The sequence below is a fragment of the Equus przewalskii genome, chromosome 18 (genome assembly GCF_037783145.1).
Source record: "Equus przewalskii isolate Varuska chromosome 18, EquPr2, whole genome shotgun sequence".
Taxonomy (NCBI): Eukaryota; Metazoa; Chordata; class Mammalia; order Perissodactyla; family Equidae; genus Equus; species Equus przewalskii.
The window spans coordinates 4,641,241-4,657,470 of NC_091848.1; the positions used below are offsets into that span (position 1 = coordinate 4,641,241).

The 16,230-nt window shown below is 44.0% G+C and overlaps 1 protein-coding gene across 5 annotated transcripts in view; it reads left to right on the forward strand.

Moving 5' to 3' along the window:
- PPM1L (protein phosphatase, Mg2+/Mn2+ dependent 1L) overlaps positions 1 to 6,855 on the forward strand; it is a 215,868-nt gene extending 209,013 nt beyond the window's left edge. For all 5 annotated transcript variants that reach the window (XM_070583054.1, XM_070583057.1, XM_070583056.1 and 2 more), the window contains exon 4: positions 1,363 to 6,855. In XM_070583054.1, the coding sequence (XP_070439155.1) occupies positions 1,363 to 1,709 (347 nt within the window). In that variant the 3' untranslated portion in view covers positions 1,710 to 6,855. The remainder of the gene's footprint in view (positions 1 to 1,362) is intronic.
- Positions 6,856 to 16,230: the final 9,375 nt, after the last annotated feature.

A 16,230-nucleotide genomic window follows, 5' to 3' on the forward strand; every position in this document is an offset into this window, starting at 1 on the left:
TCTGGGCCACATACACATTGGTCCTGCCTCCACCCCTTTTGCTGTTTCCAACAACAGTGATATCAGCTGCCATACACTGTGTGCTCACTCTGTGCTGGGAGCCAAGCCTCGCGCTTTACAAGTATGCTTTCTCTTTACCTTCCTTCTGAGGTTGGTAATGTTATCCTCATTTTACACCCAACAAAATGGTGCCTCAGAGAGGCCTGTGTGCCCAAAGACACACAGCTAGTGAATGATGAGACCAGAACTGAGACGCAGGACAGCCTGGCTCCAGAGCCTTGCTCTTGCCACCAGACCACATTCCTGGAATGTTCTCATACATCTCTGCCCATGGAAGTGCTCCCTGTCATTCAAAGCCCAGCTTCAATGCTCACTCCTCCCTGATCATCACAGCCAGAAATCATCCCTGCTCTCCACCTACAGCATTTAGGGGTACCAGCCTCCCCGGAAGCAGACTGCTTTGTGCCCGCAGCTGTGAATACATGTGGTTTCTCCCTCCTGCCAGACTGTCTGCTTCTTTAGAGAAAGGTCTGGATCTTGTATAACTTTATAGCCTACAAAGGGCCTTACATGGAGTATATATTTAATAAATATCTGACAAATAATATGTGAATGATGGAAGTTCTAGCTCCCTTAAAGAAAAAAATAATAATAGATAATGTTGAAAGTGCATATTATAGCCAGGCACTGTGCTAAGTTTTTATTTGGAATAACTTTTTTTCTTGCAACGATTCAGCGGAATAGGTACCATTATTATCCCCATTTTGCAGCCAGGGAAACCCAGGATGAGAGAGAGTTTCTCCTCCAAAGTCACACCTAACTACAAGTGACAGAGCCGAGAATCAAATCCAAGCAGTCTGACCCAGAGCCTGAGCCTTTAACCGCTGTGCTAGAATATGCCGTTCTTTAATCTGATTCTATTTGGGGAGCGGTTTTGGGATCTACATGGTCACACCCAGGGGCAGCCTCCAGCTAAATGAGGTACCCTGGTGGTTGTCTCCAATGCCCATCCCCCTGCCTTTCAGCACTCCTTTGCCACTCTCCTCGAACTCCCACCCTAGTGCCCCCCCACTGTCCGTCACTGAGCTGCCAAGGTATTGTTGAGTTAGAACTGATGCCCTCACCCATACGTGTCTCCTAGCCTCAATATTCTTATTGATATATTCTTGAAGCTCTTTAAGATGCCAAGGATAAGGGCATGAGGATCTGTTGCTGTTGCGTGAGGCCCCCAGCCATGCGGCCGGCATGCTGCTCCTTCTTGCAGTGTGCGGGTGGGCTCAGGCTTTTGTACACACACTGGAACTCTACCAGGTGGGTGAGATCTCAGTTGGTCAAGCTAATAGGTTCATTTTCTCTTTCCAGGAGGTTTCATCAGTTTCAATGGCTCCTGGAGGGTCCAGGGAATCCTGGCCATGTCTCGATCCCTGGGGGATTATCCACTGAAAAACCTCAACGTGGTCATCCCAGACCCAGATATCCTAACCTTTGACCTGGACAAGCTCCAGCCTGAGTTCATGATCTTGGCATCAGATGGCCTCTGGGATGCTTTCAGCAATGAAGAAGCTGTCCGATTCATCAAGGAGCGCTTGGATGAACCTCACTTTGGGGCCAAGAGCATAGTTTTGCAGTCATTTTACAGAGGCTGCCCTGACAATATAACAGTCATGGTGGTGAAGTTCAGGAATAGCAGCAAAACAGAAGAGCAGTGAACCCTTTGGGGTCTCAGCTGCCTTAGACTAAAGGACTTTCAACACACTGATCTCTTTTAATGTAGTGCAAGGTGTGGGAGTTGCAGTAGGATCATCCATCCCAGACATGGGCCCCCTCCCTGGCAGCCTTAGGTCTGTATGCAGTGATGAACAGAGGGTGCTCTTGGCCAATGTAGTTGAGAGGCTGGAAAATGGTTTCTTCATATTTTCCCAGCTCTTTCATCCAATGTTCCAAATATATAAATATCTAGCTGTAGATGCACATGTATGAAGTGATTGGCATATGTGCCATATAGTCTCTATTTTAAGATTCTGTTCAAGATCCCTTACAGGGCCTTCTCGGCATCAGACTTTGTGTCCTCTCTTTGGAGCAGTGAACAGGGCAGGCTCCCAGAGCTGTGGGAGACAGGCCACAGGTCACCTGTGAGTTGGGGCCTGTGTGGCAGCGCCCTTGCCGAGAAGCAGCTGTCTGAGGATGCTCTGTCTGCCCGAGCCCAGGTTTTCTGCTCAGCAGCAGCTCAGACAGATTTGGGATGGTTTATTATTCCGCAGCCTCTCTTGGAGACTGAAGGAAGCGGGGAGGATGAGAGCTGCCTGCACAGCAGAAATAACCTTTTTCCCTCCCTCCCTTTATTAGTTAAATAGACTTTGTGTACCACCCGACCAGTCTTTGCGCGTTTATCCTAACTGTGCATGACCTTAACCTTTGGCTTACCCTCACCTTAGACGAGGCTGCTGTTAACTTCACCTCCAGACACCATGAGTTTTGTCTTTCGTTACCAAGAAACCTATTAGAGGAAATGAAAAAAGCAAATCACTATACCACAATCCCTTCCATCTTTAAGGGCAGATAGAGGAAAATAATGGCTGAATAAGTCCCAGTGCCCCTTGGGAAGTCTGCTCTTTGCACTGGGATAGAAAGCTGGCGAGGTGACCCCTGCGCCGAGCTCCAGCTGCCAGTTTTCGTGCAGGGTGTTTTCTCCTAGCCCAGCAGCTTTCGAGTGTCTCTCGAGCAGTGATCTGGGGAGCAGTGGCCGGGAGCTGCAGGTTTGTTCCTTGCCGCCGAGGCCAGTGCCCAGCGCAGGTTGGAATTTAGTGGTGAACTGCTGGGATGTGCTGCTCTTGCAGCGGACGGGCCGCAGCCTTTAACTGTTGGTCGCAGATTTCCCGCGGCCCCGGGCAGCTTCCCCTGCTCCTGCCCTGCGCTCAGTCCAGAGTGGGTTGGAACTCAAGCTTGAACCTGTACTGTTACGCCCCCCAGAGTTATCTTGGGGCCAGGCTTGCTGCTCTCCATTTCCTATCACCAAAGTCATGTTTCCAATCTCAGTATTTTAGCAGTTAATTGACAGAAATGCTGGGTCAGCCTGTTTGCCTGACTGAAGTGGCTCAAACAGCCAAACAAGATTTTCTTTGCATTCCCAGCTCCCTTGTCTGAAATGCCGGGGTGTCCTCCTGGTTTTGGGGTGGGCATTTGTCGTTAGGCCTTCTTGAAGGCCCCATTCACTGGCCGCCTCCTGCCCATGCTGTCCCTCCCCTGCCCTTCTTCAGCTGTGGAGCTTTCCAGAAGCAGCTTCCAGGAGAGAACTCGAGAGGATGAAAAGCTTCCGTTGTGGCTGCCGAGGACCGCAGTCTGTTTAGATTCCTCCAAGCACTTAATTTTGTTTGATTGTAATGAGAGTTAACAATGATTTCCCAAGAACTTTGCTTACTTTTGTAAACTGTAACATTAGGATTTCCAATATTAGAATTAGAACCCTGGTTATTTATTTTTTTAGCCATAGAATGTTCTAGACAAGATACCTGCCACCATTTTAGATTGAAGTGTTTGTCGAAAGACACTGAACATTGGGATGTGTCATTTGGGGTGGGGGTTGGGAGGGAATGTGGGGAACATAGGGGTTGTGATCAGTAATGGGACAGTCAAGCCTGGTGGCCTGAGTGTTCCTGGGGATTCAGGACATCCTGACTCGGGGAGTTACCAAACCCCACATCTAACTGACGTTCAGGACTAAGCAGCCTCAGCATTTCATGGTACACAGTCATTTTCCTTCTTCATTTTTAACTTAACCCCAAAATCCATAAGAAGGGAAAGACATTTTTAAATTCCTGTGATGAATGTTATTGTCTAAAATGAAAATAGTAATGTTCTGGTGAAGTTGAAAAAGCAAAGCTACTAAATTAGTAAATTAGTGTTTATTTACCCTGCAAAATGTCTTAACAGACGGTGCTGAGTGCAGGGGCGTGTGACTTTCCCTCTAGTTCAGGTTCACAGGCATCTTCTAAATTTTGCTTTGTAGAATTAATCCATTTCTGACTTTAACCAAGTACTGTGGGTATTTCCTAGTCCCTTTCTGCCTCTTTTCCTCCCACTTTGGCTTGTAGATTTTTTGACGATAGAAGTTTGAGAAGTAGAGTTGATTAGTAGTTAGGTCTAAAGTCCGAGTCCTCTGCTGTCTTCCCCTGTCCCCCTGGGCCTTCTCCCTGCCCCTCGTCCAGCTGTCGGTCTGCAGGCCTCAGCTCAGTGCCCTGAGCGCAGGCCACTGCCCTGTTCTGTGGCCTCGGGCAGGTGGAGTCTGGCTGTAGGGACAATGATTTGAGAAGACTGCCTCTGAGGCTTCCCTAGACAGCACTGCCAAAGCTTTGGAATTGTCGCCTGAGGCTACCTAGACTCCCTTACCTGAGTTCAAGTTGCCAATAGCCCCCATGGTGCCAAATTTGGGGATGATTTTACAGTCTTTTAGAAGTGAAGCTGGGAAAGAACAGGCCGTGCTCATGAGCCCCCAGCAGGATGCCAGCCCAGGTCCTCATAATGCACTGCGCTGCTGCTACTGCTCCCCGGTAATGTGGACTCTTAAAATAGGTTGGGATTTAGCGGGGAGGGGGGTAGGCAGGAAAATCTTTTAAAAAATTCATTGTATTTGCAATTCTCTAATCAAAGGAATAAACAGTACTTATGTGGAAACTCCAAAGCTAGTTCCCAAGACCTGCATTTATTTTATGTGGCCAACTTGCCCAAGGCACTTAACTCTGAAGTCCTGTTCTAATATGGCGTGACTGACCCGTGTGAAGACGTTACTGCTCACCAGTGGCTACTGGTGATTCCTCGCTGTGAATCAAGGTTCTGGCCTCTTGAATCTTGTCTATGGAACAAGAATATTACAGAGAGCGTTTTATAGAGTGAAGGAGCTTATGAAATCTGGGTAGTTTAAAACAGGCCTAATCTCATACACCTGTAACGAACATTCAACCCGCGTACATTTTGTGCAAACAGCATTGCGTTTCAGTTCTATCTGAAGTGATTCTAGGAAATTGATTACACTGTTGAATTGATCCCTGGGGAATCTGGTTATTAATACATGAGGGAGTCACAAAGGCAGGGCTCCCTTTTTCCTTTGCCAGGCACACCTGGATCTTCCCGATTGTTTTCCTCTCAGCTGCCAAGTCTAACTCTTGCAACTGTGTCAATGCAGAAGGTTTAGAAAGGGCAACATTTCATTTGAAAGTATAGGAATACATACTCTGGGTAAAGCTTTATTTTCCAATGATTTCAGAAATTTTCTTCCTCCTTTTGACCCATCATTAAACTGATCTTCCCTTAATATTCCCCCAAAACTGCCTTAGCTTGTCACACCAGCATTCTTGACCCAGCTCTGCAGAAATGACATGACTGTTAGATGCCATGCTGGGGCCTATTTAATTGCCTCTGGATTAAATTGTTGATATCTAGACTTTTTGAGCTAGTTGGCTGAACACCGCAGGAGTGATAGAATCCAGTGTTCCCCAAAGTGTGTTCCACAGAACACAAGTTCTAAAGATGCTCTTTCCTCCAAATATAGAGTTCCAGGGTCAATGACTTTGGGAAACATATTATCTTAGAAAGTTCATACATATAAGCACAGTGAAAATTCTAATTTAAAGGTCCTAAAGAGGGAAAAAACACATCACAAATGTCATTTCAGTTAGCTCAGTGTTTTCCAGATTAATATGACCACAGAAACTTTTTTGAGTGACACCTAGTGACAGGAGCTCGTGTTCCATCCGCCCCACTTTGGGAAATTCTGGCGTATGGCAACGTTACTGTTTTCTCATTCACTGTGACTCTTGATAGTAGCAGCACAGCGTGCAAGTGAGAAGCACTGAGCCTTTCACTAAGAGGCCGATTGCTGTGAAAGCCGTGGTGGGAAAGAGTATGATTTAGTTTGCCCATCGGCCTCACGTGGACGCAGGAGCCCAGCAATCCAGCTTGAAGCTCTAAACGCCGTCTCCCCTCTTATGTGAGTAATAATAAGCAAGAGCCGTGCCATAGCTAGGGCTTTCTCAAATTCATTCCAAGATTGAATCGAAGTAAATATTTTTACATTTCATCACTATGTGAGAGTGAAGAAAATAATTGAAAATAATAGGAAAGAGGGAAAAGGCATATTTGGTTTTAATTCATTTTTTAAATTTTAAGTAGATTTTTAAAATTATGTATCCATTGTATAATAATGGAAATGTAAACTATTAACACTTACTCTCTTTCCTCTGTCATTCTTTCCAGATTCAATGAAATGATTTGAAATCAAAGCTCTTTCGTTCTAAACTCCCATCCCGCGTGGTCCCACCTTTCACATTTTATGGACTAATTGAGTTTGGCAAGTTACCTCTTGCCTGACATGCGAGGCTTGACTCCCGCTCCCTGCTCATCACTCAGCCTGGGGGGTTGTTTGGGAAGCTGTGAGCGAGAACCCCAAAATAACGAATGAAACAAATCTAGTTGAAAACATGGTACAAAGGGAATTTAGAGTAAAATCATTAACTTAAAATCCTATTTAATATATACTTGCCCTCTGGACATTATCCAAAATAGTAAAAAACTGAAAGTAAAGTCACTTAGGCTAGGTGGCAGATTTTAAAGGGCAAGCAACCGTTGACACCACAGGGCTTCCGTTAGGTATGTGCTTCTGAAGTGTTTTCTAATATGTAAACTTCTTTGCTAATTCTTAATAACGTTGATGCTTTGTCCATTATTTTTTATTTTTACCACTGTTAAGCTGCAAACTATTTAACCAAGGGTTGATTATGATGATTTTTATGTGTTTGGTAATAACCACCCCACCATCTGTACCATCATTTTAATAAATCCAAGCTAAGGACCTTGAAGAGAGCACGTAGTAGCTGTTCATTTTAACAAACCGTCACAGGCATTTTCACAATTCAAAACTCCACCTAAAAGCAAGCAAGCCGCAAAGGCGTAGATTCTGTTTAGAGATGGTGGTTCCCTGTAAGTTCTCTAGTCTGGCAGTATTTAACCACAAAGTCCCCTCTGACATTTGCCAAATCCAAATTCATCTCAGAAACCTCAAGGGTCCCCAGCTCTGGGCACAGGCGGGTTCCTGGGAAGGCTCTGGTGGCAGATGGTGATGAGGGAGGGGCAGGACGATCTGCCCTGGTGGCTCACTGCCTCTGGAGGGACCGGCCACCCTCTCGCATCGCCTTCTGTCATGGGGAAGTTCAGAGGTTACGTGCGGCATCATGCATTGTCTCAGCATATTTCTCTATCAGTCAGACAAGGCATAGTTGAAACTGCATTCATGCGGAAGCAGAGGTAGAAGATAGTCAAGGAATTGCGGGGGAGGAGCTCTGGGGATGCCGCGACGTGAAAAATGAAAACTTAGGTTATCAGAATTGGCGGGTCAGACCTTTCGCATGCCCACGTCTATTTAACGGTGGTCGCTGACGCCAGCACAGATCAGTGGAAGGTGGCTGCCCCCGCCTTTCCCCTATTCAGACACGGGCTGCCCCTCTGGAGTAGTGCTTACATGTTACTGAAGGCAGAATTTTAAAGCTTCCTTTTCATAGGGCTGATGGCACAGGCGGAACCACATTTAAGAAAAATAGTTTAGAACATTTTTTAATAACGAAATGCAGAATTTGGGGCCGGCCCCATGGCTGAGGGTTAATTTGGTGCGCTCCGCTTCCTCGGCCAGGGGTCACCGGTTCGGATCCTGGGCGCAGACCTGTGTACTGATCATCAAGCCACGTGGCAGCATCCCACGCAGAGGAACTAGAATGATCTACAATTAGGACATACAACTATGTACCGGGGCTCTGGGGAGGGAAAAAGGAAGATTGGCAACAGGTGTTAACGCAGGCCAATCTCCTCACCAAAAACTGCAAAATTAATTTCCAGTGTGGTCTAAGTCAGAACGTAAAGAAAAGCATTTTTAAGAAATTATAAAGTCAAAGGAGAATATAAAATGAAATGTTTTACATTAAGAAAAGTGACATTATATTACATCATGAATCATGCTTTCTGATATTTGTGCTCTTTCTGAAGTGGAGTAACACTGAAGTAAGAAAATGAACATTCTGCGTTATTTGTAAAGTTAGTAAAATTACAGTCCCTATTCCATTCTTTCCCAAAGAAAATGGACACATGTGGCCTTATTTACTGCTGTCCTGAACACCTTTACTGTCCTAGGTTCTGTTCACTTTCCAGAGCCTAGACATGGTTTTACCCTGAATCCTTAGAATTTTTGCATTTTTGAGGAGGAAATGCCCCTTTTTAGAATTGTAAAACATAATAAGATGGGCTAAATAACAGACCTTCATTTTAGAGTGCCCAAATAAAACTGAAGTCAGATAAAGAGAGTCACAGCTACAAAGAGAGGGAGTTTTAAGATGCTGGTAATTTTCCAAATGCCAGTTTGAACACAGTGAGTATTCAGTTTAAAACAGTTTCATGAGAACAGACTCCAGGGTGATTTCCTGCTCTTGCTTCTTGGAGGGTTTTCTGATCCATAGAATGCCAAGGGTCATGTTTGCCCATATAATAAAGAAAACACATCCTGGGCCGGCCCCGTGGCCGAGTGGCGGCGTTCGCCAGCTGCGCTTCGGCGGCCCAGGGTTTCATTGGTTCGAATCCCGGGCGCTGACCTAGCACCACTCATTAGGGCATGCTGAGGCAGCGTCCCACATGCCACAACTAGAAGGACCCACAAGTAAAAATACACAGCTATGTACCAAGGGGCTTTGGGGAGAAAAAGGAAACATAAAATCTTTAAAAAAAAAAAAATCCTGTAAGAATGACGTCATTAGCCATCTCTAACCCAAGAGAATGGTGTCTTGTGCAAATTTTAAATTCCCATCCGTCTTAGCATGTGCAAGGACAACCAGTGACTGGTTAGTATGATAATGAAAAGGTGTAAATCCTGCCACATGGGTTAAAACCAGAACCGTGGGACATGAAGCAAGAATACTCCCTCTCTTCAGGCTCCAAGACGACAACCAAACCGTCTTTATGTGTTGACCACCTTGATTCCCCTTTTATCTCAGGCATGTATTCCGAAAATGGAGTAATAACAAAAATGGAGAAAATCCAATAACTGTTGCTTCTATTTTAACAAGCAGTGTTTGCCCTTTCTAATGTATCTGAAACACATGTTCAGACTGCAGCAGTCACACCCACAGCATCGTCGTCAGTCTGCAGTCGCCACAGCAAGTGGTTTTGGTTTGTGGCAACTTCAGTTCAGGCCGCAGAGTTGGAATCTTTTGCAATGCCTCAACATTCCCAGCAGCCAGAAAAAAGAAAACGAAAAGGAAAAAAGGAGAAATTTTAATGAGTTCAGAAGAATGATTATTCTGACAAGCCTGGAAAATAGTAAAGAAACAATTAATTCCGAAACACCCCAATGTGGACTATATTCACATACGTAATTTCTATATGCCAAATGCACAAAGTGTTTCTTTTATTATAAGCATGATTGAATTTATAACACTGGTCTACCTTATGAACAGATTTCACTGGGAACGTCTCTATTTTTGCTATAAGGACATCTGCTGTGTGTTTTATTCTTTCCTGTATTAATGCTTTTTCCTGACACCCGCCACGTGCCGAGCAGACAGAGTCTAACCGAGTGCATCCAGTGGTGAGCACTGAGCACTCAGGCTTCATCCCTGCCTTTTTGGCACTTGCGGCCCAGTGGAGGCTTCACAGATGCTATAACCTCAGTATTGGCAGAATGAGGTGAAAATTGGCATCTTTTATTCCCCCAATGGGCTTAGATTTGTGAGAACAGGGCAGAATTAGAGTAATTCTTTCCTACACGTAATGGAGAGGGAGTGGTAAAAGATGGGGAACATCCAGGCAGATTGCGTCAGATAATTACTCCGTGTGAGGTCACCTAAAGTTCCCAAGGCTGGAGTGGGGAGGTGAGACTGGGAGCCACTGCCCACGGGGGACAGCAGCAGTGCAAGCGCTCAGCAGTAGCACAGTCAAAGCCAGGGTGTCTCTGTCTCCAGGATTCTTCTGGAAGAAGAGAGGATTACAGAAAAGGAGGACAGGGAACATAGAGAACCTCTTTCCATGGCCTGCTTTTATTTGTGTTCCCAAGAGGCCATATAGTGTGACAACCTCATGCCCTCAAATTGAACCCAGAACTGAGAGTGTTTATCATCAGTGTCCCTGAGTGTATAAACTAGCGGATTTGTTATATAGAAATTAACATATTTCAGGAATACAATTATTTCTTGATTTCTTGATTTTAAATATGAACAGAAGACTAAATGCCAGATTTTGTTTTTTAATCATAAATCTGGTATCCATAGTTACTTTACACATTCCAGAGCCCGGGCATGGAATTTAAGTTTTCTATGTTGAACAAGAATAGCAACATCCATTTTCGGTATGGCAAAGCAAAACTAAATGCCAGACTTTTATTTTTAACCACAGAAGCCATCACTTCTTTCTAAATTCTTTGCCTGGTTATCTTACCTAAACATCTCTTTCTTTATCCAAGTAATATTAGCTATTGCCAAGTAGCATTAGAATCCTACTGAATTAAAATAATAGAGAATGAATGATAGGAGACTGAGAATATCTCACTGTGATCACAAGTGGGGGAGTTATTGTTTCTAATCGTATAAAAGGAAATCCAAATTAAGTCAAACCAATTTCTGATTAGGTATGATTAAAACCATAGGTGGAGCCCAGTTATTAAGGAAGGAAAGGAGGTTGGAGAGAGTAAGAGAAAACAACACTTAAACATGTAGTCTTTTTCATGAGTGGTGTATTTCAGACGCTCTGATCGCGTTCCCTGCTGCGTTTGGAAAACGTGACTTTGTATAAGCTTTTAGCGCACCTGTTTCAACATCTTGAAAAAGCTTCCATCAGCATTTCCTTGCTATTTTCAAGATCAGAATAGGTTGTTTGTTTATAAAAAGATACCAGGATCCATAATTTTCAGACAATGCTTTCTGTTAGGACTTCAGGATGTATTTAGTGATCAAATCACAGGTCAAAAGGACTGCTCAGATCAGTTAGGCTTTCCGGTAAGTTCATGCCTGAAAACTATCCGTAATAAACACACCAAACTTTGGCAAAATCATTACTCCTGGTGCTCTTCAGAGGTCTTTCTATCCACTATTCTATATTTGTCTCTAAGAGATGTTTCAAATAAAGTTAAAATGTCGGTTTGGTGTAGAGCTCAGAGTAGATGGCAGTGCACGGTCACTCAAGACACATGGCATGTCCTTCAGGTCCCTTTGACGTGTGCTGGGGGTAGATTCGAGCCTTGTAGACACTCCTGTGTTCGTGCAATCACTGATTCTCTGTTGTTGTACAAAATGAACAGCTAAAAATTCACCCTTGATGACAAGATCAAAGCAAAAATAAACACATTAAAGTTAATGGACTTTATACATGGGACTGCTGCCATTCTTTTCTTTTGGTTAAACTCATTTTCCATTCTAATATCTGTTCTGGAATTCCGTAACTTCTCAATGCTTTTGGGTTGGAGTGGCTGTTGAGTTGGGATTCCACATAGAAAGCAAAAGAACAATTCATGGGTGGAGACTAAGACCAAAGCACACGGATGCAAGAGAACACGACATAATTGAGACTTTCGGTGCTTTCATTTGGAACAGGAATAAGCCTGCCTCTGGTTCAAAACAAGGTAACTTTAAAAAATGTATACAAATGGGGCGCTGGCCAAATGGTGCATGGTTAAGTGCACACGTTCCACTTCGGCGGCCTGGGGTTCACTGGTTCGGATCCCGGGTGCGGACATCTCACCACTTGGCAAGTCATGCCATGGCAGCATCCCACATATAAAGTAGAGGAAGATGGGCACAGATGTTAGCTCAGGGCCAGGTTTCCTCAGCAAAAAGAGGAGGGTTGGTGGCAGATGTTAGCTCAGGGCTAATCTTCCTCAAAAAGAAAAAAAAGTATACAAATATACACAGCAAAAATTGTTCATTGTTAGCATAACACAGCTTTTACCCAGCTTTAGACTTCACCAACAAAGTTTATATAGCGTAACCAGTATTAGGCGGTCAGGGTTGGATTTGCTACACACATGTGTGAACTCCAGCAACATGGCATGACACACCTCTGAGAAGAGTGTTCAGAAGAGAATGGCCATCGCAGAGGTTTTCACAAGACACAGGAACACGGTGGAATTTGGAGACAGAGTGAACTAGATAGAGAGACAGACCCAGCGGCACACAGGTAGCACTATTTTTAGGTATTCTAAAGATGAAACGCCCACATGTGAACAGAGCCTGAGACCAGATGAAGAACAATAAACATGAATCACCAGGTGGCTGAATTTGGAATTGGGGGTAACAAAGCAGAAAAATGTGGCCTTAGATTATTTTTCTCCTTGCCTTTAAAAATAATATTTGATATCCAATATAAAATCAAGAAATTACCAGACATGCAAAGAAACGAAAATGTGACCAATAGTCAAGAAAACAGCAGTCAATAGTAACCAACCCTGAGAGGGCTAGATATTGATCTTAGCAGACTTCACAGCAGCTGTATTAAATATGTTCAAGGAACTAAAGGCAGCTGTGGTCTTAACGAGAAAATAGATAAGGAATCTCAACAGAGAAATGGAAAGCTGAAAATTCTAGAACAGAAAAGTAAATAACTGAAATGAAAAATGCACTGGCTTGGCTTAACAGAACTTGGAGATGGCCAAAGAAGGAAGCAGTGAGCTTGATCAGCACCAGTTACTTGATCTGAAGAAAAGACGAGAAAGAAGATTGACGGGAAATTAATGGAAACTCAGGGACATGTAGGACACTGTGAAACAGTATAAGATACATAGTACTGAAACGCCAGAAAGAGACAAGAGTGACAATGGGGCAGAAAAATATTTGAAGAAATAATGACTATAAGCTTCTCAAATTTTATGAAAAACACAAACATATAGAACCAGGAAGATCAGCAAACCACAAGGAAGCTAAATACAAAGAAAGTACACCCCACAAAGACTTATCTGACCCAAAATGTCAATACTGCCAAGGTCGAGAAGCCCTCCTCTAAAGCAATCAATTAAAAAAATAATTTAAGGGGCCCACCCAGTGGTGTGGTGGTTAAGTTCTCGGGCTCCGCTGCAGCAGCCTGGGGTTCACTGGTTCAGATCCCAGGCACAGACCTATGCACCACTTATCAAGCCATGCTGTGGCAGGTGTCTCACATATAAAATAGAAGATGGGCACAGATGTTAGCTCAGGGCCAATCTTCCTCAGCAAAAAGAGGAGGATTGGCGGCAGACGTTAGCTTAGGGCTAATCTTCCTCAGGAAAAAGAAAAATTTTTTTAAAGAGAAAAAGGCAGAGAGAGCTAAGAAGGCAATCAAATAAATTAAATGGAATACTAGTGATTAGTCAGTTAAAAGAAAGCAGAAGAGGAGCCACAAAGGTGCAAAATGGAGAGTAGGTAACAGGATGGCACATTTAAACCCAATCATATCAATAACTACATTAAATATAAATGGACCAAACAGTCTCTAATGGGGAAAGTCTTTTTTTTTAATGTTGCTGAGACAACTGGATATTTGTATGGAAAAAATGAATTTCAAACCCTTTCTCACTCTGAATAAACTTTTTTTTTTTGAGGAAGATTAGCCCTGAGCTAACTGCTGCCAAGCTCCCTCCTTTTGCTGAGGAAGACTGGCCCTGAGCTAACATCTGGGCCGATCTCCCTCTACTTTATATGTGGGACACCTACCACAGCATGGCTTGCCAAGTGGTGCCATGTCCGCACCTGGGATCCGAACCAGTGAACCCCGGGCCACTGAAGCGGAACGTGCACACCTAACCACTGTGCCACTGGGCCAGCCCCTGAATAAAAATTTAAATTGGAGATGGATTATAGACCTAAATGTAAAACCTAAAACCACAAAGCTTCTGAAAGAAAATATAGGAGACAATCTCTCTGACCTTGGTGTAGGGAAAGATTTTTCTGGCAGGGCACAGAAAGCATGAACCATAAAAGAAAAAATGTGTAGGGATATACAATGGTAAAAACAATGTTGAGAACTGTTGGCGTTTTGCAATAGGGTTACACACATATCTACCCCATGGCCCAGCAATTCTGTTCCTAGGTGTTTACACAAGAGAAACAAAAACATAAATATACAAAACAACTTGGACGCGGATCTGCATAGCAGTCTCATACATAACAGCCCCAAACTAGAAACAACCCACACAGAAGACCAAGTCATTGTTTACTCATATGACGGTATAATACTCAGCAATAAAAAGAACAAACTTTTGACACACAAAATAACATGGATTAGTCTCAAATACATTATGTTAGGTCAAAGAAACAAGATTCAAAGTAAGACATCCTGCGTGAATATGTTTACGTGAAATCCCAAACATGCAAAGCTGAGCCCACAGTCATGGAGATCAGGAAGTGCTTGCTCTGTAGTGGGCTGGGGGGGGGGTGGGGGGGCGGGGGGGATTGACTGGAAAGCAGCATTAGGCACCTTTCTGACGTGATGGAAATTTCTGCATCTTATTTTAGGCGATGGTTCTACAGCTTTATAAAACTGCCCAAGCTCGCTGGACTGAGCACTTAAGTTCTGTGCATTTTATTGTATGTTACTTACACTTCAGTATAAAATGCCATTGACAAGAGCATCAAAAAATATAAAATACTTAAGAATAAATCTAATGAAAGATGTGCAAGACCACTCCATTGCAAACTTCAGAACACTGCTGAGAGAAATTAAAGAAGATCTAAATAAATGGAGAGAGAGTCCACATTCATAAATTGGAAGGCTTGATATTGTGAAGATATCCTTTTCTCCTAGTTTTTAGATTTAATGCAATCCCAATCAAAAGCCCAGAGGACTCTTTTATAGAAACTGACTAGATGATTCCAAACTTTTCATGGAAATTCCAAGGACATGTAATAGCCAAAACAATATTGCAAAAGAAGAACAAAGTTGGCGAACTTATATTACCAGATTTCAAGACTCAGTATAAAGCCAGAGTAGTCAAGATGCTACGGCATTGATGGAAAGACAGACTTAAAGAGCCATGGAGAGTTCAGAAAAATACCAGTGTGTGTACACACACCCAATTCATTCTTCGCCCTTGTTTCTCTGCTTAGCATACACTACCGGCTCCAACCTCTCTCCTCCTGCCTGCTGGTGACCCTTCTCAGCTTCGGGCCTGGGAGCAGCAGCGACGTCCACCGCATCGTGCCCTTCACTCTGTTCAGCATCCTTGAGAACAAAAGGGTGATTAACGACATTTCCCAAGGGCTGAATGCGTCCTGCCTACTGGCTCCTTCATATCTCCCACTGCCCTGAATGCCCACAGGAGCCCTCCAGGCAGACACTCACGGCCTCTCTGCCACGGGTAAGGCAAGTGACGCTCGGAGAGGAGGAGGGCAGCCCAGCTGCTAAGAGGTGGTGCGAGGCTTTGAACTCAATCTCAAAGCTCGTGCTGGTACTTCTCTCAGAGCTAGACTTTTCAAGCCCAAAGCCTGTTTATTCTCAACTCCTAGCTTCTTTGCCAGAGGACTCTCCAGCTTCTCTCCCCTCCTTAGGATTGGAATTCAGTTTCCTGAAGCAGCCTGCCCGGTCTCTGCTTTTCTCTGCTCCTTCACTAAAATCTCTCTCCCTGTCACTCTCCCCACTGCTCTGGGTCCTGCCTTCCAGAGTCACTCTGGCCGAGACTGTTTCCTCTGCCACAGGCCTTGTCTTCCCCAGGCGGATACCCCCGCCACCTTCAAGTAATCATCTGACTCTTGGAATCGGATGAGAATGACAGAAGTCCCCCCTTATCCACCATGGATCTGTTCCAAGACCCCCAGGGGATGCCTGAAGCCACTGATAGCACTGACCCCTATAGATTCTAGGTTTTCTCCTATACATAAGCACCTGTGAGGAAGTTTCATTTATAAATTAGGCACAGTAAGAGATTAACAAAAATAACTAATGATAAAATAGAACAATTATAACAATAGTTATACTAAAAGTTACCACAAAGCTTAGCAACATCAGCGTACAATTTTTTTTCTTTCCTTATTAGGTTGAGAATTTTCACTTAGAGGAAGCATGTTACGGCTTCTCTTTGGTATGTCCAAACTGCCAGCATCACTACTCCTGCACATTGGGGTCATTCAGTTATTAAGTAAAATCAGGGTGACTTGAACACCAGCACTGTGATACCGCGACAGTGGCTCTGATAACCCGGAGGCTACCGAGTGACTGACGGGCGGGGGGCATGTACAGCGT